General features: G+C 48.7%; 9 protein-coding genes and 1 non-coding gene across 10 annotated transcripts; 4 read left to right on the forward strand and 6 right to left on the reverse strand.

Moving 5' to 3' along the window:
* Window positions 1-185: 185 nt before the first annotated feature.
* HD556DRAFT_1235200 (Ion transport protein-domain-containing protein) lies at window positions 186-7,003 on the reverse strand (the record flags this gene model as incomplete). The annotated part of the gene is made up of 23 exons (XM_041297728.1): window positions 186-282; window positions 336-582; window positions 640-785; window positions 836-1,149; window positions 1,201-1,383; window positions 1,436-1,547; window positions 1,596-1,625; window positions 1,679-1,855; window positions 1,904-2,168; window positions 2,276-2,547; window positions 2,600-3,655; window positions 3,707-3,855; window positions 3,928-4,205; window positions 4,269-4,554; window positions 4,596-5,040; window positions 5,093-5,268; window positions 5,316-5,405; window positions 5,459-5,666; window positions 5,718-5,800; window positions 5,851-6,176; window positions 6,390-6,466; window positions 6,516-6,686; window positions 6,738-7,003. The coding sequence occupies 23 exons, from the start codon at window positions 7,001-7,003 to the stop codon at window positions 186-188; spliced, it is 5,454 nt and encodes a 1,817-aa protein (XP_041161403.1).
* An 834-nt stretch (window positions 7,004-7,837) lies between these two features.
* HD556DRAFT_1235205 (putative methyltransferase-domain-containing protein) lies at window positions 7,838-8,952 on the forward strand (the record flags this gene model as incomplete). Its single annotated transcript, XM_041297729.1, has 7 exons — window positions 7,838-7,882; window positions 7,943-8,055; window positions 8,115-8,247; window positions 8,299-8,400; window positions 8,448-8,558; window positions 8,607-8,801; window positions 8,857-8,952. The coding sequence occupies 7 exons, from the start codon at window positions 7,838-7,840 to the stop codon at window positions 8,950-8,952; spliced, it is 795 nt and encodes a 264-aa protein (XP_041161404.1).
* Window positions 8,953-9,116: 164 nt separating this feature from the next.
* Window positions 9,117-9,952, reverse strand: HD556DRAFT_366490 (uncharacterized protein). The gene is made up of 5 exons (XM_041310387.1): window positions 9,799-9,952; window positions 9,659-9,741; window positions 9,574-9,598; window positions 9,448-9,514; window positions 9,117-9,396 (listed from the first exon to the last, which is right to left on the reverse strand). The coding sequence occupies exons 1-5, from the start codon at window positions 9,838-9,840 to the stop codon at window positions 9,245-9,247; spliced, it is 369 nt and encodes a 122-aa protein (XP_041161405.1). The 5' UTR covers window positions 9,841-9,952; the 3' UTR covers window positions 9,117-9,244.
* Window positions 9,953-10,002: 50 nt separating this feature from the next.
* HD556DRAFT_1363303 (ENTH-domain-containing protein) lies at window positions 10,003-12,149 on the reverse strand. The gene is made up of 6 exons (XM_041302688.1): window positions 11,886-12,149; window positions 11,736-11,814; window positions 11,162-11,685; window positions 10,921-11,107; window positions 10,691-10,869; window positions 10,003-10,633 (listed from the first exon to the last, which is right to left on the reverse strand). The coding sequence occupies exons 1-6, from the start codon at window positions 12,044-12,046 to the stop codon at window positions 10,198-10,200; spliced, it is 1,566 nt and encodes a 521-aa protein (XP_041161406.1). The 5' UTR covers window positions 12,047-12,149; the 3' UTR covers window positions 10,003-10,197.
* A 71-nt stretch (window positions 12,150-12,220) lies between these two features.
* Window positions 12,221-12,292, forward strand: HD556DRAFT_t52. The gene has a single exon. It is a non-coding gene; the product is annotated as a tRNA-Gly (tRNA).
* Window positions 12,293-13,228: 936 nt separating this feature from the next.
* HD556DRAFT_1222000 (uncharacterized protein) lies at window positions 13,229-13,491 on the forward strand (the record flags this gene model as incomplete). The annotated part of the gene is made up of 2 exons (XM_041296824.1): window positions 13,229-13,335; window positions 13,392-13,491. Coding segments are annotated over 2 exons (207 nt in total), but the record flags the coding sequence as incomplete, so codon positions are not given.
* Window positions 13,492-13,954: 463 nt separating this feature from the next.
* On the reverse strand, window positions 13,955-17,487 carry HD556DRAFT_366645 (uncharacterized protein). Its single transcript, XM_041310388.1, has 3 exons — window positions 16,909-17,487; window positions 16,405-16,849; window positions 13,955-16,351 (listed from the first exon to the last, which is right to left on the reverse strand). Exons 1-3 carry the CDS (start codon window positions 17,411-17,413, stop codon window positions 14,434-14,436), a joined length of 2,868 nt encoding a protein of 955 aa, XP_041161408.1. The 5' UTR covers window positions 17,414-17,487; the 3' UTR covers window positions 13,955-14,433.
* A 3,513-nt stretch (window positions 17,488-21,000) lies between these two features.
* On the forward strand, window positions 21,001-24,143 carry HD556DRAFT_1363324 (uncharacterized protein). The gene is made up of 3 exons (XM_041302689.1): window positions 21,001-21,174; window positions 21,231-21,605; window positions 21,690-24,143. The coding sequence occupies exons 2-3, from the start codon at window positions 21,390-21,392 to the stop codon at window positions 23,829-23,831; spliced, it is 2,358 nt and encodes a 785-aa protein (XP_041161409.1). The 5' UTR covers window positions 21,001-21,174; window positions 21,231-21,389; the 3' UTR covers window positions 23,832-24,143.
* Window positions 24,144-24,903: 760 nt separating this feature from the next.
* Window positions 24,904-26,183, reverse strand: HD556DRAFT_1235342 (cytochrome P450; the record flags this gene model as incomplete). The annotated part of the gene is made up of 6 exons (XM_041297738.1): window positions 24,904-25,079; window positions 25,130-25,319; window positions 25,368-25,455; window positions 25,602-25,722; window positions 25,783-25,955; window positions 25,993-26,183. Coding segments are annotated over 6 exons (939 nt in total), but the record flags the coding sequence as incomplete, so codon positions are not given.
* Window positions 26,184-26,981: 798 nt separating this feature from the next.
* On the reverse strand, window positions 26,982-27,602 carry HD556DRAFT_1235088 (Prefoldin subunit-domain-containing protein; the record flags this gene model as incomplete). The annotated part of the gene is made up of 4 exons (XM_041297719.1): window positions 26,982-27,149; window positions 27,202-27,308; window positions 27,359-27,461; window positions 27,510-27,602. 4 exons carry the CDS (start codon window positions 27,600-27,602, stop codon window positions 26,982-26,984), a joined length of 471 nt encoding a protein of 156 aa, XP_041161411.1.
* Between the last annotated feature and the right edge of the window lie 11 nt (window positions 27,603-27,613).

Below are 27,613 nucleotides of genomic sequence, written 5' to 3' on the forward strand. Positions count from 1 at the left end.
ATATGCATCTATTTCTATTCAATACCATACAAGCGAGTGTGTTGATTGTTGGAGGTACACATGCAATATAGTTAGTGTCCGTAAAATGTTCATGATTAGTTGAAACAATAAGATCGAGTTAAGCATCCTCTTCTGCAGCTTGCTGCATGATCTCTGAGGGCGGGAAGTCAGGTAATCGGCAAGGCTCAGATCTCAGAGGCCGATAACGTACCACCCCATATAGAACGCTGCATGGATGACACGATGCCTTCTTGATCACCGATGTCTAATGAACTATCTCTCCTGCGTCAAACCTATCAATAAACCATTTAGTATGAGCGACTATCAGCACGAACCAGTAACCATGACCCATGTCGGCAGAAAGCATGCTGACATCGCTTGTTCTGCGGGAGCGCTGCAGACTACTGCGGAAGGAATGATCCCAGGCATTAAGCTCTGGGGAAGGGCCAAGTGTTCGGGGAGAGGGAGTTGGACTAGAAGGGCTGTTGTCTAAACGACCGTGGTCACTACGAGGTGAAGTGATATCGCGAGTTAATGGGGGTGGAGTGGATGGTGCAGGGTCGACTTGAATAGCGGGGATGTCTACGATACACATTGGATCATCATCTACGATGTTGATGACGCCGAAAAGCAGCTTACCTCTTTGCGCACTGAGTGTCATTTCTCGCTTGGCCAAATATCTTCGTCGCAGTGATATCATTTTCAGCAAAGAACGAACACGGTCGAGGTTCACCAAATCTGACACAAGTTTGTTCGTCCCTTGTCTCACGATTAGATCCTTCAGCCTGCCTTGTGGTCAGAACTGTAACAGCATCAACGCAAATTAGTAACTCACTCTAGTGCGTCGCGGTCCACAATCAGCTTATGGTGGGCCAAAAGAAAAAGCATGTCGGTGAACGAGATGCCTTTGCGATGGCTGTCAATAATGCTGGCTTCGTGAAATAGCCGGCAATACACTGCTCTTCGCTGTTTTATAATGTCGAAGTCGACCTTTCTCAGTACCTTGTTTACTTTCCGTGGATTCAATGTCGTCTCCACTTTCGTCCCTGCTTTCGTCGCAATCTTCCGGAGGTCTTTGCACGTCGAGACAATGGATGGAACGGAGTACTCAGTCGGGTATATGCGAACCTCGAAAATCCCATTTAATTTCTGAAAAAGAACTTGATGAATCTCGTGAACATTACGTCGCACGGAACTTACACCTAGGAACGGAACCAATCGCCTTTGTTCGAGCAGCCCAGTCTTTGGGTTGGAATACTCCGCCCACGTTTTCTTGAACGAACGAATTTCTTCACGAGTGATGGCCTTTGCTCCGCCAGTCGACTGGAAAACGTAGGAGAAATTCTGCACGACGACTCCAGTAAACATGTTCACGAATATATACTGTTCGAGATAGCATCAGGAAGCACGCGCGAAATTACTGAGGTTCACATACCATGCTCAGAAGGTTCCAAGCGATGAAGAGGGAGAACGCCCAAGCGGTACTTCCACAATCCGTTTCCACTAGCCCACTAGTGTTGATAGTGCACCGCGGATATGCCAGAGCACTAAACTAGCGTCAACTTCAAAACAAAAAGGACCGTTTGTTCACGTACAAGTCATGCATGTATTGGTTCCAGCCTTCGCTATGAGTAGATATTTTAGAAAACATCACCAGAAAAATGTTGGAAATACCTACCCCGTACTCATGAATGCGAGCATCACGAGCGCCGAACCCATGGTTTGGTAATTCTGAGTGTGAGTTTCTGCAGAATACCATTTGGTCAAGCCGAAGACCTCCATGTACATGATGGCGAAGAAGATAAAAAGTATGAACCACAGGCCCAGGAGGTTCAAGATGACGGGCAAGCTCGCCCTGCATAAAAAAGTCAATAGTTAATCAAAACATGACCGCCCCACTTACATGACAGTCTTGAAGAGCTGATTAAGGCTGTTGGTCCTCTGCACGAGCTTGAACGCGATACTGACGAGGAACAGTTTCTGCAGCTGCTCAACGGCAAACCCCATATACCCAAACCGAACGACCAACGTCGTGATGAAACTGCCGCCGGCCACCACAACATCAAACAAATTCCACCCGTTGGCTCGGAAACTCCTCCACCCGACACCGTAGAACCTAACTGCGATATCGACGACATACATCGTTGTGATGATCAGCGAGAAGTCGTCTGAAAGGAGTCACGTTGAGGGACCGAACGGAAGTACAAACAAACCGACTACTAACCTTGAAATTTTGCAACAGCTACGTGGACGGTAAATGTTTGTGTCCTGAAACAAATGAGTTCATCGCTAACCAGGAAAGAAAGAGGCACAAACATGAGAACGATAATTTGTACGACAAAGAAGCACGTCATCATTCGCGTCCACCAGCCGTGCTTGTGGATCGCACGGTCGTAGCACCATCCTCGTAACAGTTGAGTAGGCCGAGTCTGAGGACGCTTCGACGGTTTCTGGCGTTTGATCAGTTTCTGTAGGTCAATCCATTCTCGTTGAGGTTGGGTCAGGAATGCAGAACCCGTCTTGGATGAGAAGTTTCCGATGATAATACTAAGCAAGTCGTAAGCCAACAGGCCGGCGGTCTACAAAAGACAAGTCTCACCTGACAAAAAGAGTCAGAATTACAACGCCTCCTAGCAAATTGTAGATGACGAAGAAAATAGCGTTGATCTGCGAAGCGTCGACCCGCGGTTGTTGGTTCTTCCCAGTAATATTCATCGAGGCCAACATCACATCAATCCACCCCTCCAACGATACAATCTCAAAAAGAATGAGCATCGAAGATCGAAAGTTGTCGAAGGAGAACGTCGTGGAAGGTGAAGGATTGTCCCAGGCACGAGGGGCCAAATATCCGAAAGAAGTGCCGTATATTGTGTTGACAAACTCGTTGGTACAATCGTCGAGGCCTTGGACACTGGTATCGTTGCACTCATTCATTAATCCTGCAAATATATTGACGCCCCAAACGCTAAAGGGAATCAGATACAGGATCGCCAAAATGGCGGCATCCAAGATACGAGTCACCCCGGAAATAATGAGTGATTCGAATGTGTTTCGCATCTTCTCGATCAAGGTGACAAGGCGGAGAGCTCGAAGAGCTTTGAGTGCGTGGATGAAACGAGTCAATCCACTGACAAAAATAAGCGTGAATGACAAGTTTACTAGGATACCGATGAGTATAATGAAGTCCAGGATATTCCATATGCTCTTGACGTAGGCGTTTGGAGTGAACAAGAAACCATCGGCGATGATCTTGATAATGAATTCGACTAGCAAAGGAACACCGAGCGCAATCTCGGCGATGTTGAACCAAGTACCACGTACCATGCCGTGCTCCATGTAGTAATTGCGCCGGTACAAAGGGGTGGCTACGCCCTCCGTGATGATACCACCAAGCACAGTCAACAAGATCATGAGCTGAAATAATGTATGGGCAACGTCGGAGGGTGGGGCTCCGAATAGGCGCTCTCCGCCAGCAGGCTTGACAACCTTCTGGCACATATTCCGGAGACGATCTTCCTGCGAGAAAAGCCAAAAGGTCTTATCATATGTCGGGTGGTCAATGATAAAGTCCGCCTTCTGCGCCTTCCGCTCGGAATGCTCATCATGGTCGTTCTCAGTCGTGTCGGTGCCGTTGCCCGCCTTGGCGAGAATATCGCTACAAGTTCGTGTCAGCAAAGCTGCCACTTATATGTACTAGAAAGCTCACAGATAACGCTCCGTCTCTTCTTTTTGCACTGCTGTCGACTCACGACGGCTCTGTCGTAAGTCCGCCAACGGCACATCATTAGAATCCGTAGTCCCAGAAAACAGTTGTTGAAGCATCGTCAACGATTTTGAAGGCAGATGCCTCGCACCCTTCAACGGAACGGGTTTCTTTCGCATCAGGATATCAGCAGTTTGTCATCTCAGACACTCAAAAACACATACAGCCCCGTTTCGGTTGTGCTGTCTAACAACCCCGTAATCTTGCACAAGCGTTTTCTGCATTGGTAAGACCAGGTTCGAAGGAAGGTTTTCGACCTTGACGCGAACGGGATCCGCCTTGATCCATCGATACGGATTCAACTTGCGAGTCCAACTATTGTGCGTGACCCTTTGTGGGTGGTGTTGAACCCAGTAGTCCGATGCCTGTTTACTCTTCTTCGTTTCTTCTGCGACGCTGAAGTTCTCGTGAATGACGGCGATGAACATCTGCATCACGATGACTGGAGAAAACAATGCGCGTCAACGAAGGAGGGCAATATGCATGAGCACTTTGGGCGACTTACAATTTGCAAATATAAGCCACGAGCATAAGAAAATAATCACGATCACCGCCTGCCCCAGGGAAATCTCTGCAATTGCTGTCGAGTACAAGACATTCGTCCAATTCTCGGAGGAAAAGATCTGATACATGGCGAGGAACGAATTCCACAACTGTCCGAAATTCAACCCAATCGAGTCGTTCATATCACCACGAATGAGCTCCACGCAGACCAACGCGGCAAGGAGGTTGACGAGCAGCAAGAAAAGTGTCATATTCACTAGACCATAAAGATTCCCAAAGACCGTGAGCTGAGATGGTTTAGTTGTCTGTAAGATGTTCAGATGGTGACTAGACTCGCCATGAGCGGTTTCATTCTCGGGAACTCTAGAATCACCCTGTAGAACCTCCCTAGTTGAAATATCGTCAACCAGGGGTATAGCTCCGAGTTGTGAATAGCCGGAATCTGAATAACACTCGACCCCACAGCCAACACAAGATCCAGCCAGTTGTTCCCATGCTGGAAGAATCTTCGCCAAGCTGGGAGCTCTGCTACAATGCGCATGATGATCTCGATGTCGAAGGCCACTGTAAGCGCTAGCTCTGACTTGTCAAGTATCTGTTGATGCATGTCGCTCATATCAGCACTGGCGGTGGCTTGTACCACGAGTGACGTGAGAGCCAGAAATACCCAGCACCAGCGTGTATGGGTGTAGAATTCCTTGAGCGAGTTGCTCTGAGAAATGTGTTTCCCGTCTGACCAACCCTCTTCTTGCTCTTCGACGACAAGTCCTAGTCTGTAATTGGAACAACATTAGCGTTAGCATATGGAAAAGTCAAGAAACACACGGTGCAGCACCAAAGGCACTCTTTTGTGTATCTGCACGTATGGCAGAGAACGAGTTCGTTATTACAGCAACGAATAGATTGATAAGCCAGATATTCAACACGAGGATGCAGACAATGAAATAGAAGCAGGAGATAAAAAATTCGGCGTCGATGATCGAGTACATGATCGAGGACCACTGAGAGGAAATTAGCGCGACAGAAATATGAATAAACAAACACATACGCCATTGGCTGAAGTCACGACGACAACTTGAAGCGCGGCATAATAAATATTGTCGAAGCTCTGGATGCCATTGTTTGGATTGTCTCCCTCCTGATCCGAAATTATGAGATCGTCGTCTGTCGAAGGAACTCCAAGCGACGAACCTGACAAACCTGCCCCAAAGGGCAGATATAACCCTTGGCCGCGGAGGCTGATGTACCATCCAATTGTAAATAAGGAGAGACATTTAAGGTACCCGGATCAATGTAACCACCGCAAGATTGGGATATTTGCGTTTGATTTTCTCCGAGGGTGGGCTGAAGATAGCAATTCCGTCGAAAAGAACCCTTGAACGATTGGATGCCAATTATCCTTCGAGAATAATTCATGTTCGATAAGCATTCAGAGACCGGATAGACTCACGAAAATAGCACCGCAGCGAAGACAACAAAGTATGCCACGTTAGTAAGTAGCGGCCGAGCGATCTTCAGTGATTGCATGATTGTCTGTAGAATTGTGTAAATGCCCATAGGTAAAATCCCGTCCGCAAACTCACAGTAGTTCCAGAAGTGATAGCGAGAAGTCTTGCTATTCGCAGCACAGTCATCGCTCTGAACGCAGCGACATGATGAGACCCACGCTCCACGCCTGCCATCGCGAGTGCAAAGCTCAACCAGAAGCTGAGAATGGCGATGAAGTCGATTCTTCCCCAGCTTTGGCGCAAGTATGGCATATTACGATACACCTTGTCGCGTGCATTATCGATGTTTAATCGGAATGGTAGTGAGATCACGTCCGAAGGTGTTTGGTCTGACCGAAGGGCACGGGAGAAGAAAGTTGGCTGTGAGGGATTCCGGATATGGGCGCGTGAAGAAGGTTCATCTACTATGGTCTGTTTTTCTTGACGCGAAGCGTCGTGAGGCAAATTGCTTGGACCAACTACTATGTCAGGCATCGAACGTGACGGGGTAGCCTCGGAAAGTTTGAAAGGCCACGATATACGATCATAGAAGGGCCTTAAGGAGAGGCCGCGTGACAAGGAACCGGATGCGGAAGGACCTAACCTCGAAGTCGACGTTATTGATGATGTCGAACTTACAAAGAAAGCTGATATCGGAACTTCAGGATCCAGCAGAAATCCAGAAACGCATATTCGCGCAATTGCTTCAAACCTAACAGGAGGGATCAGGCTGAGGGGATGGTGACCAGTATGAAACCTACGTGAATAGGGTGAACAACCCAAAAAGAACATAATCCTCCCAAGCAAAAAAGAAACCCTTAAGTGAGGTCGGCATAGACTGATCCGAGGGAAGAAGGACTGAGTGAGACGCTTGAGATATCAATACACAGGCAGTCAGAATTATTAAACAAAGTATCAGAGGTTCGGTCCATCTGCAAGGATGATTAATATTGTCGGGCGGGAGAAACCTGGAAGAGGCATACGGGTGAGAAAGGAAGCCATAGAAGCGAAGACGAAACGTGCTGGAGGACTCTAAGAAACCGAGAGTGCGCCCTCGTAAGGGAGTCAGCTTTCTGGTAAGGAACACTTGTTGTTCGTTCCATTGTTCTTCGAGAGGTTCCTTGTTATCTTGTGTGGGAGAATACTCGCCATCGTCGAAGTCTTCATCTGGTATGCGGATTGAATTGTCCAAGGCGTGGCCTGAAAGATTAACAACGCGGAGAGATGCGCGTTGAAGGTGCTTCGACATTACCATGAATGCTGAGCCCGTTCGTTTGAGAGGAGAAGGTGAGGAACTGTAACGCAGCGTCCTCCGCCTGGTGGGGCCTGTAGCATCTCCCGTGCGCTCGGTGTCAATGGTCAAATCATTAGCACTAGCCCAACTTCCATCTGTAGATTTCCATTGAGAGTTGGTGCCAGTGAGATGGACATCGTCTCCGTCCTTGGATGAGTCAAAGTCAGACTCCGGAGTCGAAATTAACGAGGCGGAGGATGGACCAGCTTGTGCAGCAGTGTAGGGTATTTCGTTGTAAATCGAACTCCCATTGTAAGCTAATGCATTTGCAAAGAATCCGTTGTCTGGAAAATAAACCGGGTCCTCGTCTGCAGTAAATGGCCGGGGCGATATTCTTGAAGGACCCGCCTCCATAGTTACTGAGAGATTCGGGCGTAAGGGATCCTGCCCTGCATCTAACTTTGCCCAGCTGGCTCGTCTGCGAGTGACGGAACGACCACCATCCACTGAAGGATGAAGTGTTGGAGAAAGACTCGGACTCGGAGGAGCTGAAGTGGCAAGGCCCGTGATAGTGATGGTCAAGTCGATAGCAGAAGAAGAAGAACTTTGGGTTGAATGACTGAGAGATGAATGATGTTGGCTGTCCAGATGTTGGCCATCCATAACATATGCGTCACGGTAGCCTCCGTAGCGTTAATGCAACGTCGAGAGAAAGTCTGTACAAATATTTAATCACCGGATACTATCCTTGTGAAACATATTCTCGATTTGGATCGTCAAAACACTGATCCGATCACCGTTGTGGTTCTTCAACTTCTTGCACTGCGGTTTTCTTCTTCATCATTAGTAATGCAAGGCGGGGAAGAGGATCTTTATCTCGGTGATGTTTTCACGGTTTGTGCTAATATATTAGATGCCACCACCCAAAAGATTAATGTATTTGTTCAACTACAGGAACCTCCACGTCCACCAACACCTCCGCCAACCTTTGCGACATGCACTCGAAACGCCTTCCCCGATCTCAAAATCCGCCTGGTAGGATCGCATCCGTTATGGGCTCATCATCTGTAACGCTATTTGGACTCTGCACCCACCGGACGCTACTAATTTCTTGCGTTCAATTCAGATGGAATGCAGCATTAGCGTTTGCATCATATATAGATTCAAATCCAAAGATAGCACACGATCGCTGCGTACTCGAACTCGGGGCTGGTGGAGGTCTCCCAGGACTCGTCGCAGCACAAAATGGCGCAAAAAAAGTCTGAACATATCCACGCCAGTTCCATCGCCTTGCCTCACTCATTGAACAGGTTGTACTGACAGATTACCCGGAGGCGGTCCTCATCGATAACTTGGAATTCAACGCGAGACAAAATCTGTCTCCTGAAGAGAAAGATCATGTTGAAACTCAGGTATTTTTTGGGAGCATTCGTGGCTTTCTTGATTGCTTATTTTTCAGGGATATATCTGGGGCCACCCTGTAGACAGCATAATGCGGGCACTCCCAAAGGATGCCTCAACTGGATTTCACTTAATCATATTATCAGACTTAATCTTCAATCACTCGCAGGTAAGATCGCTATGGTCCATTCAATCATCGGTGTCTCAACGCACATAGCATGATGCGTTATTGAAATCATGCGATATGTGCTTGGCTTCTCGCTCCGCAAACGATGATACCTCAATTGCACCATGCGTGCTGGTTTTCTACTCCCATCATCGACCGCATTTGGCAGATCGGGATCTTGGGTTTTTCCGCAAAGCTCAGGGTGCAGGCTGGGTTTGTGAGGAGATAGTGACGCGCAAATATCCGGTTTGCTTGATCCACGTGTTGATGAATTCTTTTCTGACCGTTCGATGCTGTACAGCCCATGTTCCCGGAAGATCCAGGTGAAGAGGAAGTTCGTGCTACAGTACATGGTTGGAGGATGACCAGGGGGGATACCGGCGATTTTCCTCACTGAATTCTGATCTAGCACGCCGATAAAGTCTATTTTCATTCCAGGTAGGTGCTATAGCACCTCTCATCGTTTGAGACTTCCCATGACGCGTCCCCCATGGTACGGTCACATCTATATTGAGATCCAGATCCAGTAAGCAACACTCCGGCGATTCAAACAAATATATTGCAAGTGATAAGCACGAAAGTGGATAGACATTTCTCAACGTTCCTAGTATGACTCGGATTACAGTCCAGGTGACCTGGGAATGAACTTTGTTCAACCACCACGTGCATGGGTTGAATCATGCTATGCTTCAAGTCTTGACGACCGGAGGAGCATCAACGGGCTGGCTCGTTGCTGCGTATGTGGTCGGCTGTGGGGCACTTGGCTGGTTCGTGGCACCATATTCAGGTGGCTGTGGAGCACTTTGCTGGGGCGCCGGAGCGGGTGTTTCCGCACCAGTGTCTGCAAGGGCAAGTTACACACATGACATGCGCAAAATTCTCAGGTACTCACATCGATAACTACCCCTAGTACGTCGCTCCTGAACGTTCACACGCCTGAATATGAGCCAGAGCGCGTGCTACATATATGTTCAGAAGGAGTTAGTCACAACAAACACAGATGAGCACAATTCCGCACGAGGAGTCCGGGAAGGTATCCGAGCCTGACAGCGACAGTACATGAGTGAAATGCAAAGTTTGCAGCGCGGGGAAGAAGTACTTACAGAGTCAACAAGATGTTCACGATGAGCTCACAGCCGCAGCCTGAGATGAAAGCTGCTGCGGCAGGGGGAAAGAGAATGGCGACCTGTTCATTCCTTGTGTGAGTATATCAAGTAGACTTGCTTGCACAAGAGCGGCGTACGATAACAAGTACACAATCAGCAGCGCCATTATTGGATTCCATGGTATCACGGTCTGGTGTGAGGGCTAGGTGGGGATTTGTGCGACGGCGTGTGATTTTACTGACGCTGAGAATCTGGCTAAAGCCAAAGTTTGTATAAGGTTGATGGGCTACCGATCTTACTAACTAGAGGGGTCCGGACTGGAAGCATCACACGATGACGTTGGTTATTATGTAAGACGGTCGAGAAGCTGTGTCAGAAGTGTAAAATTTGGTATCGGGTAGTTTCACAAAAAGTAAGGAAGAGAGGTAATAAATACAACATCAGAAATCCGAGACACAGGGACAAAAGGAAATTCATAATCCAAGTCATCATCCAGCGATAAATCATCATTACACCGTCCACCCATCGGCCTCTCCTCAGATAGAGAAAAATGGCTGCTCTGCATTCTGACCCTGTTGCTGCTGCTGCAACTGGAAGGGGTTATTTTTGGTCCCAAGTCCTGTCTTCTGTGCTGCCAGCAAACCCGCTTGCGTGTGCCCGTAGCGCAGTGTGCCGACATTCCCGAATGTATCTTGACCATCGTCGCGATTGGCAAACAGATTGGCAAGATGCGAGTGCTCTTGGTCTGCCCGACTCGGACCACCACGGCCCGCACCTGCGCCTGTGGATGTGCTGCTGACAGCTGGGGAAGGTGACGACACTTGTGAGGGTACAGGTGAAGAGTTGTAAGAAGGTGCATTCGAGTTAGAGTAGGTTCCTTGAAGATTAAATGATGGTCCAGAGGTGCCATTGACTGGTGTCCCTGATGATACTGGGATAGGCGAAGAAGCAGGAGCGAAGGGATTATTGGAACTGAAGTAAGGATTTGAGGTCACCGTAACGAGCATCCATATCAAAGCGATGACATACCCGAATCCAGTTGGTTGCGCAAATAAGGCTTGCTGCTGCTGCTGTTGTTGTTGTTGAGCTTGAAGTTGTTGTTGTCTGAACCATTCCTCTTGCGCCGCTTGTTGGGCCAGTTGCTGAGCTTGTGCTTGTGCTTCTTGCTGTTGACGAAGCCATTCTTGTTGTTGCCTCAAATACTCTGCCTATTATTGGAACGTTCAATCAATTCACAGTAAAACCAGGTGTTACCATACCTGCATTGCTTCCTGTTGCGCCTGCTGTTGGTATGGGTTAAATGATGTAAACTGTGGCTGCATCGTGTATTGAGGCTGAATAGTGTACTGCGGTTGCATCTGGGGCTGAGGTTGCAAGCCTGTTGCATATGGAGTAGGATCGATAAAAGGAAATGGATTGTTACTGTTGGAACCGTTCGGCGAGGATCTGAAATGAACAAGATCATCAATTGAAATCAAGCATAGATATGGACTAACGTACATCTGCGCTTGATCATCGAATAACGCGTGAGCATTTGAGTCTTCAACGGCCTTATGTCTTTTCGCCTCCTCTTCCTCACTTAATCGTATTGCTGTGGCAAGGTCTTGCTCTTCAGCTTTCCGGCCCTGTTCCTCCGCAAGAGTCCTTTTCGATGCTTCGATCGCCTTACGGAGCTCGTCTTCATCACGATCGGCACCACGGTTGGCCTTCCGCGGGGGCGTTCCAGGAGGAGGTGCAAAGCTCCTCCTCCCACCATCTTCGTCTTCTTCTCCATTGCCTTGCCCTCTTATCATTCTGTCGCGCATGCTTGCCCGAGTCCGGCGCTCCTCCTGTAGACGTGCTGGATCACTAAGGAGGTTGGAGATATCCTTAGCCTTCTGCCTGACGTTGGCCCCGCAATCTTTCGCGTCTTCATCCAGATATTGGAATTCCTTGAGTGTTTTTATGATGTATAAATTGTCACGGAAATATAAGACGACATTCTCAGAACCAGCGTGTAGGAGGTAGTCCAGCACGGTGAGTGACTGGGAGGGAGTTTGAATTCGGGTCCTCCATCCGAAGCAAGGCAGCTAACCTTGAATACATGTCGCCAATTCTTGCCTTTATCATTCAACCTTTTGTCAAGCATTTCCATGATCTCGACGAAGTCATTCCTGAGAACAATAACACATCAGCACTGCTGGCGAACCACAACCACCAGGCAAGCTGCCTAACGATCACGCACTGATTGTATGACAGCTGAGCGATCTCGTTCATCTGAGTTCCTGATGGCCCCCATGGATCATTAGATGTTGCATCCCGAACTTTTGCCTGCGTGTCTGAATAACCCTTGGTATAATTTTTGGCGACACGGAGAGCACCCTTGCCAAAGTGCTGGAGCGACATTACACCGTATCGTGATTCGCAGAACAGAAGTTCCACAGATTATCAGGCTTTGCTTTGAAGTGAGCGCGGAGCGGATCGTGGTCGGTGGGATGTTGTGAAATTCTGAAGGGACGTGATAACTGCGGAAGTCGCCGACCCAGGTTGCAATATGTTGCAATGTGTGGACCATAACACACGCCGATGGTGAAGCGGTTATCATGCTTGCCTTCCAAGCAAGCGGCAGGGGTTCGACTCCCCTTCGGCGTATACCTTTTGCGACTTTTTCTCGCTTGCAGCTTGCGCATAAGTTTCACTGAGTTCTAACTAACTACATATACTAAAGACTAGATAGTAGACAAAGCGTTAGCCCTCAGGCCTCAGTATTCGGTACTCAGTCGTGATGCATTGATGGAACAGACTGAGGGGAGCAGACAACACGAGGTAATCTAATGAGGGTTGGTTTCAACTTGTATTCCAACCATATCTAACTCCGCACGGTGGTCATCGTGTCGGCGTGCGAGGTGTTGAAACCATACTTCTTTTTCTCCCAGTCCTACCTCATATCACATCTCATGCACTCCAAATCACCTCTCTCGTATCGCACCCAGCGCGCTTATCATCCTCGACATACCTCACAACCCAGGGGATACGAAGAAGGGACAACACCGCGCGTTCTCAGTGGCAGTTCGTTCCATTTTGATGCTTCGCTTTCGGTGCACAATCATGCCGTGCATCCTTTCACAGGCGCTGGGAGTGGTTCTTTACAAGTACTGGGCATGGTCTGTCTACAAACACTGGGCATGGTTCTTTTTCAAATACAGGGAACGGCCCCTCAGATCATCCATGTGATTGATCGTCCCAACCTAGTATGTGATCATTTCACATAGGTTTGTCTAGGGCCCTCAAGGAAGTCACGAAGTTCTATCTCACGTCGCTCAGTTGCCTCGTGTTTTCTTATAGTCTCTTCAACGTTCGCTCCTCCCCTGCACAACATTACGCCACCCACCCCGCTACGCACGTTAGGTCGGGCCCTTAAGCCTTTGCTGGCTTAAATCTCTTCCTTCCCCCGTATACCCGAGTAGGTCCTTAACAAGTCCCTTCTTTCCTTCCTTCATGCGCGATACCTCCTTGCTAGAGTAGGCGATCGGGCTGCGGTAAGCTTCTTTCGCATCCTCAAGGAAATCTATCTATCGTCTTCCAACCATGTTGGTACTCAACAAATCCTCGACTTGTGATGTCTGTATGGAAGGCTACATGACTGGCAGGAATTCACCACACTCGATTCCTTGTGGACATGTATTCTGCCAGAAGTAAGTACTCGATTCAGGGATCGTGTGTTGTTTTCATCTAACTTGCCTATCTGAAGGTGTCTCGGTCATCTTTTGCGCCACACATGTCCCCTTTGTCGGACTCGATTTTCCCCTCAGGACGTCCGCAGGCTTCACATTGATGATATGCAGTCGCCTATGATTATGACCGCCTCCATAGAAGAACTCCCTGAAACCCCTGAATATTCTTCTCCACCTCCTGACAACGAAGCCCGCACCTTTTCTTTTTCTTTTTTTTCTTTTTCTTCTTTTTCTTTTCTCTCTCTTTTGCTCTGTGTATTATTGTTTATTTTCCGGGGTCGTTGGAGCAGTCGGTAGTCCTCGCGTGTGTCGTAGTCTCCTCGCAGGCGATAGTGTCTTATTACAGGCTAGTTAGAAGACACGTGTGATGCATTAATAACGGGGACTACAGGATGCATTAATGATCATGCCCGTGTCCTTCGCCTTCGTCACCTTGGCCATGTTATCAGTCCCAATTCGTCCTATGGGCACCTAGTATACTTCCCGTATTACCTAGTTAGTGAAGAGGCAGGCGGGGCTTATACGTCCCCTAGAATCACATTCGTACAGAGCACCGCCGGTGGACATCGGCCAAAAACCGTGACTTACTGCTAAAACGTTAAAGGCTGAAGGTCAGGACATCGAGACAAATGATATCGAAGGCAGGGTTCGGAATGGTTCAGGAAGGCTGAACCAGAACGGAACTGTTCGGCAGGACCTAGAATCGAGAACCGTTTTGCGGTCCCGTTCTGGCTAGCATGCGGTCCATGGATCGAACCACGGGGAACCAAACCAAAAGTCCGTTCCAAACCGTGGTTCTGGACCGGACCACGGCAGCACTACGCACCTATGCAACTATTCTGAGGTGTTATGAAGTCGGTCGTCAAAACTGACGGTGACGCAAAGTAACATTATCTATAATGTAATTTTCCATGTCTCCTGGATACGTATACATTCCAAATGCCAACGTGTTGTTCAAAGCGAAATCAAAAGTCTGTACATAGTACAACCGACAACAAGCGGGTAAATACTAATATATTGTAAGATCTCCATTTATCACATATCTCAAAGACAAACATATCAAACACGACTCCTCCCTCGTCTCTCATACTCAACAAGCATATCCACCGCACGATCCCGCGAATCTTCCAACTCATCCCGATCCTCGCTCTGCTCCTCAAATACACTCGACCCCAATGCCCGACGCAACTGCATCACCACCTCCTTCTGTGGTCCTCTCGCGGGCGGACTGGGTGGGGGAGACAATATGAACGAAACCTCGTCATTAGTGTTATCGCAGCACAGAATCCGAGACGGAAAGATCCGCCGGAATAAAACGATGGTGTTCAGCACGATTTTGATGTCCTCATCATCTACGACTAGGTCTTTCACATTCAACACGTCGTTCTCCCGTACTTTAGCGAAGGAGTCGGAGATAGCGCCGATGACGCCGCCTAGACTCCGGCCTGCATTGATGGTCTCGTTCCACCTGGCTTCTTGCTCTACGTCATGGGATTGAGAAAGTGGATCGATGTGCGAATGGGTGACAGTTTGCACGAAAAGTTTGGATGTGTGGGAGCGGAGACGTTGGCGTAGGAGGGTCGTGGCGAGGGCACCAAGTGGCGTTAAGGATGTGGTGGGGGGTGAGGATGTAAGCGTCAGAGCGGCTTCCTCGAGAGAGAGCGTTTCTAGCACTAGTCGCTCGTAAGGGCGGACCACCCCAACACGAGCACGTTTCCATAACCTTTGCGAACGATCCTTTATGTAGAATGCTGGGAGTGAATGGGCAAGAAGAGCCAGTGTCGCCAGATCACTTGCGTGTTGTGTTGTTTTGCCAGATGTGCTCAACATGGACGAAAGACGCAAATAGACCCGAAGACGTAGAAGGGCTGGAGCTGAGGCGGGGTGAAGAGCAACGAGCTCGGCTAAGCGAATCCATGCCCTTTGCTCAAGTTCAAAGTCGGAGACCTCGTTCACCATACGCCTGGTGAAAATGCTTCGGACTGCTCCAAGTGCACCGGTGCTCAATCCTAGTGCGTCAATGAGAACATCACGTTCATCCTGGGAACCGCTCTGAGCAAGTGCATCTGACAATGGACCTTGCTCTTGGCGGGTAGTTCTCTCCGTGGTGGTCGAATCCGCGTCTGACTCTGAGTCGCTGATATCAGGGGAGAGAGGGGGAGAAAAGGGTTCCGCCACCTCGTGAGTTGTAAGTGGTGCTCGACTGCTGATTAGGTAACTAAAGGGTATGAGACGCATGATCTTGGCACGTTGAACATATCCTGGAAGAGGTAGCCATGGGACGATGATTGTGAACAGAACCAGAACAGATGCGATCAGATGAATGGCTTGTACAGCGCTGCTCCATGACCACATCGTAGTAGTAGCAACAGGTGTAGAATCGGTAACCTGGGATAGTACCGAACCTTGGTGCGTGTGAGGATGCGAAGCACCTGTTGAGTTGAAGGGCGAGTTGAAAAATGAGAAGAGCGCAAAGACAGCAAGCAGATACTGCTGGGGCTGTGCCTGCATAGTAACATCGCCCTGGACTGGCGCACTGACAGGGTCACCGAACAAAATAGGTGCAGCAGCGACAATCGGAAGCGGAGCGCCAGGTTGGATCTTACGGGGTCGACCTCGCTTGCGCTTCTCCGGCGGTGCTCCGGGGATACCTTCGGCGATGGGTGTGGGCGTAACAGCGGCAACAGAAACAGCAGGCGATTTATCCTTCTTGGCCGCAGGTGCCTTGGTTAACTTGGGCTTCTTGCGGGCGCGCTCAGAGTCATCACCCTCGTCTTCCCCATCGCCATCTTCATCATCACTTGCTTCGTAGGCTTCGGCATCATTGTCGACTTCATCTCGTTCTGGGCCTCCAAATTTTTTGGCCCACTCATGGTCCCATTCAGCAAGGAGAGGTTGAGCACCGGGAATTCCAAGGATGAGGGTACGCAGCCCTTCTTGCTCGCGCCTCAGCCTGATCTCACGTCTTTTCAAAACGCTGTTACGACGATCAGCGCAAGTACGATTACAAAGGGGATAAATTTATTTCACCGGATATACTCAACTGCCTTTCCGAGCACATTGGCCTTGCTTCCTTTCCTCGCGACTTTGACACCGTCAATGTACCCGCGTTCATCTACAACATCACCTTCCTGGGTAGTATTTTGGTCTAGAACGCGAAGAGCAGGGACAGAGGCCTTGAGGCTCTGAATGCGCGCGTTAAGATTTGTACGGTAACGGCGCTCGATAGTTGTATGACTAGTCTTTGGGCGGCTAATGACAGCGGCACCTGCCATCTGAGTGTTAGGTGCGGATGATCCAGAGTCGGAAGTGGGAGTAGTCGGACCGGGGGAAGGAGAGGATGACGCCGAAGATGAGAGATAAGGTTGAGATTCTGGCTTGTGTTTTGGTGGTTTGGAGGAAGGCAATGCCGGAATAGAGGATATGAGCCGGGGTATGGGCAATTTTGCCTGCATAATCACCCCAGAGAAGGGGTCTGTGATATTTCATGAATAAAAAACCTAGTGAAATAAATAAAAAATAGACCACGCATACCTGTACCCGAGCTAATCGGTACCATGACCGGAGACACGGACGTACCGGATGAGATGCTCATCCGGGGTGATCTCTCATCCGCCGAGCTGGAAGAAGCTGAGGCAGAGCTGAGGGTAGGTGATGAGAAAGTGAACGGAAAAGAGGAAAGTAAATCCTGGGGCTGGATATGAAGAGAATTCATGTCGAACATAGTCTGCGGAGATGTGTTATGATAGTGCAATGTACTTGGGTCGACAGCCATGGACAATGCAGCATTGAGGTCAAGGTCCATAGGAAAAGAGAAGTTGAAAGAGCCGCCAAGATCAGGAAATTTTGAATTCTGGTCAGAATTCAAGTCCAAGGGCTGTTGCGGCCAGAGAGAGGAAAGCTGAGCCCAGTCTGGTGGAGATGATGCTTGGGATGAGGAGGTTTCTGAATCTGACAGATTATTTAAGAGCATGGTGAGCGAGTCACTGAGCTCATCGTTTGAAACGTCGTCGACGTGAAGTTCACCGTCCATATTCATTGCTGCGCTACTGCCGGTAGGAGAGCAAAAGACTAACGGCAGGCAACGTTCGGGCCAGTTATAAGAGCTTATTGTAATCGTGCCACTTTTCTGAATCGCCAGTCGCACCATTTCTAAATTATTCCCAACTTAGGAAGTTTATTCTCACCGCACGGGTTGACCGGCAACTACATATATAGATCGTCAATTGCTATGTCTGTATATAGTACTACCTGTTGCCCTCGAGCTCCTTTTTTGGTCCGGTCTTGGCCTTTCATGATGCCCCCAGCGCCTCGCAGAACCTCGCTCTGTAGTGGATACTATACGACCAAGAATAACGACCTTCCTTACACTGGGTTTGAGGCAGACTTTATACTTACGATGTGCAGCCTGACTCGGAGGATGGGTGATCGGGAGTCCATTTATTTATGCAGGTGTCGATAGAAGCAACAGGCCTAACTTAATCACAAGTCTCACTCTGAAGCGGTCCCCTGAGAACATACATTCAGACGAGGTTCGTCCGAATCATCCACCAACCTAGTGCATCTGCGATTCTAATTTGATCGCATTTTTCGACGATGTTTTAGTGCGCACCTTGAGGATACGTGTTAGCTTCTGTCCTTGCTCTGTAACGATGCCTGACGTCTCGTGAATTCTGTTTTTCAGAATGTTATGTGGGCAAATATTGCCCCTGACTTGAAAATAACAAATTCTTGTCAATCAGTCTTCCCTAACCGTCGTGGACGAGTGGAGAGGCGTCCCCTTATACGATGGCTATTTTGGAGCTTTCTAATACTTCATTTGGTGCGTAGAATACATGTGAACTGACTAGAGACTCGTGAATTTCATGAGCCACTCTTACTTGAATCTTTGCGCGTGTCATCAGGCGGGACTTCTTGTAAGTAGCAACACACATTTAAACTTGCATGCTTTGATTGCGAGACGTCGTGTAGCTCCATACATGCATGCGTGGGCAGATAGTTCCGCTAGCAATACAACATGCTGTTGGTTTGTTCAGACCAAATCCTATCCTCTAAATGACTTCAGAACACAGAATAATACCGCAACGAAACTCATGATCTCTGCGCTCCCCACACAGTACTGTGGTTGATCATTTGGATTGTTTTACGCGCTATACATCTCCACCTTTGACGCATCTCCACCAGCCTGGAAAGTAACGGATGTCAAGCATATTTCCTCCTTGGACCTGGACACGATCTTATCATTATATTCTCGAACACTAAAGATCAGATACGGTCCCAGCACAAACATCTGCAACACTTGAGCGAATATCATAAGGTCGTTATGGACAAAAGCTCCCACAGAGGATGAGGAGTGGTCAGATGCAGATGTTATTCACAGGTTAGCGTACCGATATATTTGGAGACAGAGCGCGAAGAGCAGTGGGGCAAACTATGACAGAAAACTAACACACGCGGAACCTCAGCGAAACATAAAACAACGCGAGCTCATACTAGAAAATAAAGCAGGTGGCTTTTTGTTAACACCGCAAAACAGTCCAAAATGGTCGATCTGCTCGGCGATTGTTGCAGTTCGCGAATGCTTACACTTTACAACAATCCAAACCGCACGATCTTAAAGCGCAAGGATCCCCCATCTAAAACTCCCGTAACTCAGATTTGCCTGGTTTGTCGTAATCTTCAGAATCAGATGCATGGGAGGAAGTGAGTGATGTCCCTTAATTCACCTTCATTTCGTCACTACTCGTCCAATTCTGTAGTAACCTTCTGAGTTGTGATCTGGAATTGTAACCTTTCTACCCATAACCAGGCCTTCGTGACGGCCACAAGAGAGTTACATCTGCAATTCCGTCACTTGAGCTTTGTTTCTCAAGTTCAATGATTACATGTTTGAATTCTGGATTGTTTAGCCGTTAATTTTGAGGTCCCACTAGGTTTTTCCAATACCATCCGCCGTGAAGTTCTGCCATCCAGGCGTAACCAATTTTCCAAATCAATATTGCCCCGAACCTTCTTTTCAAGATACAAAAGCAAGCCCAACTCTTGAGGTGTAGTTCAGAGTCCCCTTTGCAAAGGTTGAATCACCTCGCATAACTCATGCATTTATCCTTCCTCGTTGTCGTTACCAGTGCTTTTGCAGCATGTATGTCTGTCACTGCATACAGTCCTCGATAAGTAGATCTGCTTTACATTCAGGATTCAACCTTGTTGCTCACCCCTTATACTTTGCAATATTAATCATAGCCTTCCGGTGACACAGTGCCAGCGTGCAATCATTAGACTGCTCACCGATGAAAAAGTGATCCTGTTCGGACGCATCGACGCTTTGGCTGTGATCGATGGCGATTGCCAGTCCATTGTTATTCGCCACTGCAATCATATCGAAGACATTCGTGGCGTGTCGTTACCTTCCTGGAGTTTGATAGGTGCACAAGACACCTCAAACTTTCCACAATTGGCTCGGTGGTACAGTGACTGTCGTGAACAACAACTAGTCTATCTCCGCATGACGAATATCTTTGTCTTTCTTGGTGTATCTTTGAGTCGCCGTACCATGGTTTGTTCCCAGTGGCTCCGTGTCACCGCACTCAAGCTCGTAGCCGAGGGTGACTTCGTCACGAAATTTCCGCTCAAAATGCTGAGCAGCAGCCGGAGGGAGGCTGCGGGGTAGGAGAAAGGTGAAGGAGTGGTTGACGTGCCCTGAATCGGTCCAGGGAAAGGTAAATGTTTTGATGGATGATCACACGAGTTTATATGTTATAATATTCAGGATTTTCACAGCTTTGCAATTGATGATTTGTCTCGGCTTCCACGTATAAATTTGAGGGTCTATTAGAGTGACATTCAAATTCTGGCGAAATCAACTTTTTACACGAAAGGTGTCGTCCGCACTATGATTTCTTTGCAGCTCGAATTCCAACCTGATAGCATTTGTCACATCGGCGGTCGCAATCTGGTTGCACAAATAGTTGCACTAAGATAACTTGAACGACCACGCCGCACAGTTTCTCTGGCTTCTTCTCTAGAGGTATCAGAAAGGCGAATGCCTGGACAAATACGGCCGTAGGACGGTCAAAGTGCCTCCCGCACTCCGAAGTGTTGTCAACCCATCGGCTTTCCAAGGCCACCTACCAGAAACAGCGATCGCTGCTGTCGAAAGTGTATCATCAAGCAAACGCGTTCACGCGTTTAATGTAACCTTAAAATCGAGCGCCTCCGAAATATACTAGTAGTCACTCGGAAGGAATTGAAGCTGGATCCAATTGAATGCAGCAATGGTGCAGCATTAAATATTAATGACCTGCCAGCTGGTCCCTAGAAACGGTGATTGTTTTTGCAGGGTCGGTGCTCGCGTCGCGTTTTTCATAATATTCCCGGCATCTGCGGGTTAATCACGTTACCCTGCAGATCCACCCAACCTCCACCTTCCCTAGTGTTACTATAAAACTTGTTTATCGATTACTTGTAAGTGAGAAAGGTAGAGATTCGAAGCTAGGGAGGAGAGCCCTGGTCATCATGGGTCCTGTTGAACATCATTCAACGTCATGTGACCTGATACTTTCACAATGAATGGAATTTGAAAGTCTCAAATGCAATTGTCCCTAAAAGGAAATCAATTGACCTTCAAGAAATCGCGGTTTCGGTTGCTCAGCTTCGTGTTTTTCTTTCGTGCTCGACGTTCATCGAGAATTTCGGTTGTCGACAAGTCGTTGACTTGAGCTCGTTGCAACTGTAGTCAGTTCATTCACCTTCATTATATTGGCTGGTAAATTTGATTGTTGCAAGCACATCATATCCCAGGTACCGCTTTTCTCCTACTGCTTACCGCATTCAAACTCTGCTCACATCCACTCAAGTTTCATCTTTTGTTGCGTTGACAGGCAAACAACGCATGGCCTTTGTCTGGTTCAAAGGCTAGATTTTGAACTCACTGCAGGAACCCAGTGATCTTTACTCCTTTTCGCCTTGACGCACGCCGTCCTATTCATTTACTTCGAACTCTCTTTTACATTAACATGTCACACACAATCCCCCAAGTCCGCAGACGTCCCACGAAGCTCAGGCCGTCCGGAGTAAGACCAGATTCTAACGTCGTTCGCGCGTCAGTTTTCGAGACCGCCCTTGAGCTTGGGATTCACAATTCCACCGTCGCGAATTGGATATTCAATAGCCCCTTGCCTGAGGAGGCAGAAGAACTGGAGGATATCCCTCCTGAAACGGAGATAGAAGAAGTACGTCGTCACCATCTCAGATATGACTGGACGCTCAATCAAGTTCTTTTGTTCACTTCATCATTGCTGCGTTCACTCGCGCAGATCTTGACTGCCCTCACTTTTGGCTCGCATACTGCGAGCGACGAGTCGTCAATGACGTCCTACCCGCAAAACAACGTTGCATCCGCAAGGCAGATACACATGCACAAGCCGAGCGTATTCGAACCTCTCCACGTGCACTTCAATGATTTTGCTTCCGCGCAGCTGACGCTATCATTGCCTCCGCTGAGTACGCTGGTCGATGAGAGGGAGAGGCTCGGAAGCATGTCCAATTCGTCTGGGAAGCCGTCAAATGATGTCCGACACCAATCGAGTGAGGATATCACACGTCAGACCGACCGCAAATGTGCCACACCGAATTCCGCAAAGTCTGAAGCGGGCTATGTGAGCGATGGTCAATATCTTTCTGACAGTGCTGGTCTCAAAAAGTCTGGCAAACTGAAAGGAAAAGGCAAGAAAGGAAAGCCGCCAGCCTTGGACTTGCGTTCCGGTTTCGATGAAGCGCCCGGCTATTCTTCGGATGGAGGTTATCTCTCTGCATCATCAAGCAAGTCGCAAGGGAAGTCAAGTAAGGGTAAATCTCGCGCAATGGCATTCTTTCGGAGAAAGCCAAAGAAGCAGCGAGCCAGCGATGAAGAAGATGATAACTACATACCACCAGTCCCTGCGATGCCTCCAATGGCCGTTCCTTCGAGTCCAAGACCTTTGAAGCATCTTGTCGCAACACCTTCATCCCCTTCACGATCTGGCTTCACTCCTCTGAAGCTGAACTTTAACACCTCAACTCGAGCGTCAAGTCCTGTCTTACACTCAAGAAAAGACCGCGCCAGTCCCCCACTTGCTCGAGTAGTAACACCATCCCCCACTCCCACTCCTCCTCGACCATCCGAGCAGACAGTAAATTCGATGCCGTCGCCTTCGCCTTCGCCTGTGCCTCCGTCTGCGCCTGCTCCTGCTCTTCCGTCCACGCCGATATCTCACGTACCATCTCCCAGTACGCCCCTTATTGTGGTATCACCTACTATCTCCCAGGCTCCTGCAACCCCCATTCGTTCATCCCCGATCACCTCTCCCCGACATATCACTATTCGACCCGCGGCTCCTCCACCTACGCAGCCATTGCCACAGCCGCCTCCAATTCCCATGCCATCCACGCCGTCACAAAGGGCTCCTGGACCACCACCTATGCAAGCACTGCCTCCGGTTCCAGTGCGTCCACTTCCCGTGCCACCATCTACGCTGACGACGCCCTCGCGGAGACTGCCACCTTTCCGACCGGTTGCAGTGGTACCTGGCTCTACAGCTCCATTAGTTCCTCGTCGGCATCCACAAACTCAGCCCCGCGTTCTATTTTCGCCTCGCCCACAGCCGTCACATAGCGCATCTGACTCGGTTGTCCCGCAATACAAGCATGACAATGGTGAGGCATCACCGAGGAGGTACCAGAGCCACAGCGTTATTCCCAGTGATGACAGCTCTAAGACCCACCCCCCCGGGCATGGCGGTACGGTACGGAGACAGCATTCAGAGATATCACCACCTCCATTTCTTCAACGGCGCATCCATGGCATGCAGGGATCCCCGCGGCATCCACCCCCAGATTCACCTCTCCCACAAGTTCCGAATGCGCGCCCTATGCATCCTCCAGCGTTCCCCTCGAAATTTCATGAACATTTTTCGTCCGTGTCGTCAGTAAGTCATACTTCGCCTGCTCTGCGCAGTACGAGTGGGTCTGGCTCCTCATCTGGCCCGTCTGTTCGCTCCTCCAACGCCCCGTCAGTATCTACTTCTGACAGTCACGGCAGCTCGAGTCATCACTCAGAAGGCGTCGTAGACATGCGTTCAGATACAAGATCTTCCTCGCGGTCAGAGTCTGGCTACGGGAAGCAAATCACGGACAGCATCGCTTACTCACACTCACATTCGTCCATACTCGATACCCGGAGCGACATCAGTGCCAGCGTCTACGATGAGCGTTCGAGCACATATGACGAAGAGGGGGGGAAAGATCCCAAGGGTGCACAAGCTGACGACGAGGACGAGGATGAGGCATCGATCTATCCCTCGGATGAGAAGACGGCTGGTAGGCGTACGATGTACCTGGTCGAAAATGGCCAGGGTCTGGATGAGGACGGAGATGTGTTCCCGCCCCCATTACCGCCCCCGGTAGGAAGATACTTTTAACTGACGTTGGGGTATCAGTGACCGTTCGCTTTAATTTATCTGCTGTGTTTGGCTTTTTTGTAGTCGCTCTTTCGCTCGTTTTTTTTTCGTCTGATGGTTGGCTTTTTTGATAATTTTGATGGCGCAAGCACTCGAGACATCTGCTCGATGCAGCTGTGGTAGTAGTAGATACGATTTTGATGTTATGGTAATAGGTTAATGGCCTAGCACTACTAGCTAGGACTATCCATCAATGCATCGCGCTGCAGGCTGGTAGAATGCAAGTAATTTAATTCAGCTCGACATTGGCCCGGGGTCTGTCGGATGCCGCCTTCACGCCTACTCTCACACTTTTGTCAGCGTTGACATCTCAGATCTCAGATCTCATGCATCATCTCCAGTACCGTACACCTTGCGGTATCTATACACTCACTGTAAACTCCTGGAACTCTCGTATGTCCATCTCCGCTCCCGTTTGGGTCACTCGGGTGGCCTATCACCATTTCACCCGCAGTTCTTCTACCAACAGAGGCATATTCGGCCGCGGCTGCCTCCTTCCCTATGCCATGCACACCGTCTCGACTTAAGAGTCCTTGTATCGTTATCCACGCAAGCACTAGAGTCCTCCGGTATCAGTGAATCGGTTGCTCATTCCACCATCTACACTGACGATGCCCTTGCAGAAACTTCGACCGTTCCGACTGATTGTAGTGGTGCCTGACCAGTAGCCATATAGAACTAGTTACTCGCAGGATTTCATCGGTGTGTACTATTTTGTCCCGCAGCTCCCTGCGAGACATTGAGCTCCAGCGCTTACCAGTGCCAGGCCATGCAGGCTATATGTGGCTATTCATGCCCCTCAGTGCAGTACGCATTCCCCTGGGTCGTCATTACAACCACGGTCTTTGTTTTATTCCCTGACGGTGATGGTAGCTTTGGTATCTCCTGCATGTCCATTTCAGATGCCGGTATCGACGATATTGCCCATGTTGCGCATTGACAGTGATTTTTTTTTTCAAGTTATGCCCATTTCCAGCCTGGATCAAAATTGCAGAGGTCCTACGTCCATGGTCATTTTGACCTCCTGGTATCTTCAGCGGCTGGTGGAGCCGGTACACGGTAAGTTCCGTTTTCTTGAGCACAAACTTTGACCGTTTCTTACAGTGCTGCAATCGGGGTTAGATGTGATCTGCTCACTAGATAAAAATGGCAGACCTTTTGGAATGAAGTAACCGTCATATATATCATCACTCGAGGTGGCAGGTGGCGCTATAATATCATCTTCAGTGCAGGCTCGATCTCTCACCAAGGAAGGTTACCAATGGGTCCAGTAGGCTGCCATCGCAAAGTCTCCCGTAGAATTGATTCAACGTATGGTAGTGACACTCTGTCTTCGAAGGTAGGTAAGCGATCCTGCCCAACTACTGAGTCGATCTCCACTTGTGCGCGTTTTTGAACATTTGGGTAAGACACCATGGCGAGAGCAAAAACCATCAGGACTGAAATAGTCTGTAAGAAACTTCAGCAGCTGACAAGCTGGGTCGGATATCGGCTAACCGTCTCGTATGAACCTGAATAGATATGTATCAATGAGAGGTATACCATCCCCTGTAAAAAGATGATGAACTCAGAATAGCAGTAGTAGCTGCTTTCTTTAAGGTACCCTCAAACAATGGTCTGGATGTCTGATCTTGCTTCTCGATTCATTGGAGATTTTCTGCTACCATCGAAAACTGACCAAGGGCCGAGTTTTCAGCCTTGACGACCATGTGATTAATAGCTAGGATGAACTAATATCTTTCAAAACGAAAGATGCCCACCATATGCTCCTGTACATATTGAAACAGCACGTCGGTCATTTCTCTCATGCAATTGGCCGAGGTTTGAGAGCATCGCGTTTGATTGAAGACCCCTAGCACCAGTCAGGTAACCTCAGTACTGCGTCAGGGTACAGAGTGTCAGCTATTTTCACGAGAAAAATAGCTTAGCTCACAGAAGGGGAAAATTTTGAGCAAGATTGCTCTCTCTGGGGTCATCGCCTGCAAGGCAAGAGCCACTGCATTTTCTACGATTCCAACCAGAGGATCATCACGAAGGCTAGTTTGGCGGCCGTATGTCGCTGACATCATAATTGATGTCAAGAATCTATGAACAGGTTAGTAATCATTTGATGTTTACAAACACATAGACTGACGTTGCAAAGTGACAATGTGGGTCATCAATTAGATTGACGATCATCTCATGCGCGCGCTTGATCTGCATTGGACGAAACTTAGGTGCAGAGTCAGGACAGAAAGTTTGGTGCAAGAGTCGTCGGCAATAAGGCCATTCGTCACCATAGCCTGCAAACGCAAAAATGACCGACCAACCAAACCTGCCTATAATCTATAATGATTAAATGGAACAATGTTAGAAGAACGCGCGGCTCGAGTGCAGCCAAGGGATGCGGGTAAGACGGCGAGCATAGCAAGGCGAACATCAACATGGTTAGAGCAGTGCGTGGGTACGTATAGATACCAGAGGCGCAAAACAGACATTGAGTTATAACTGCACGAAAAGCGGTTCACCGCGCCAGGAGCTTATTATGTTTATCCTGCACGGGGCATGACGGGGAGGATGACTAAGCACATGTAGGCTTGGCGCTGACCCCAAATAGCGCGCGCTCGTCGTGGTCGGCGACGTGTGGAGTTCTGTGGGCAGTGAGGAACCCGGCGGGAAGGGAGATGAGGGCGGGGTGCCTAAAATAGACAGCCGAGCAATATATTATCGGGTTGGACAAGCGATAATCGCGTGCCGTCATCGTGACCCAGCTCCATCTACCCCCTGATACTATCCAATTTATACATGGGTATAAATACCTTACATGACCATAGTCGAGTACTGTCGAGCGCCCCTCTGCCAGTGGAATATCGACCATCCGGGTCTTGTTGGTCATATCATAACGATTGGTAAGAGCCCAAACGACGCAGAGCAACCTTCTCCGGCAGTGAAAAAACCGCGTTTCTCAGGCCGTTACCTAGGATCTGTCATCCAAGTGAAGTAACGAACGTTTCATGCACGATGAAGACGCAAGATTGTGCATTCAGTATGTTACAGCTAACAATCTATTATAGAGGAGAAATCAGCGGGGAAGGGCAGGGTGCAAATGTAATCTTGCCTCAACTCGAAAGTTCAGACCTTGGTGGGCTGTGTCTGGGACTGCTGTAGTTTAGCCTGCATTACATTAACGAGGTAGCTCATATTCTCCTGCTTCTTTTGTATCGTTTCTTGTAGCGTATCGAGATTAGTGCGAATATATTCCACTTTTGTTTCATAATATTTTGTGGCCTGTGCCCGAGACTGTAGGGTCATCTGATCAGCGGTGGCCTGTAACATAAGACCTCACACATACCTTCTTCACGTAATATCCTGTACCGACGTCGACGATCACATTCTCCGCATCACTTAAGTGACCAGGAACATATAGGGAGTTGGTCAAAGGAACAAGGATAGTCGTTCCTGCACAGATAGAATTAAGTAAGAGCCTGAAGATGAAAATTCCGATGTACCTTTGTTTTGAGGTTTAATTTCTCTGACATTCTCAATGCATGACTTAAACTTCGCTTGTGCCTGCTTCAGCTGAGCGAATGAATTTGTGAGGTGGTTCAGCTCCTACAACACAATCAGAGACGCAGAAAAACAGTGATATCATTAAGGTACCTCCTCTAGCTGACGGCGCACATCAGATAGCTGTTGGAGGTCGAGATCAGCAACATTGATTTGTTGAGGCTGCGACGAAGTGGTTGAAGCCATCGCTGGATTGA

Source organism: Suillus plorans, assembly GCF_016647745.1.
Source record: "Suillus plorans strain S12 chromosome Unknown HD556scaffold_21, whole genome shotgun sequence".
NCBI lineage: Eukaryota > Fungi > Basidiomycota > Agaricomycetes > Boletales > Suillaceae > Suillus > Suillus plorans.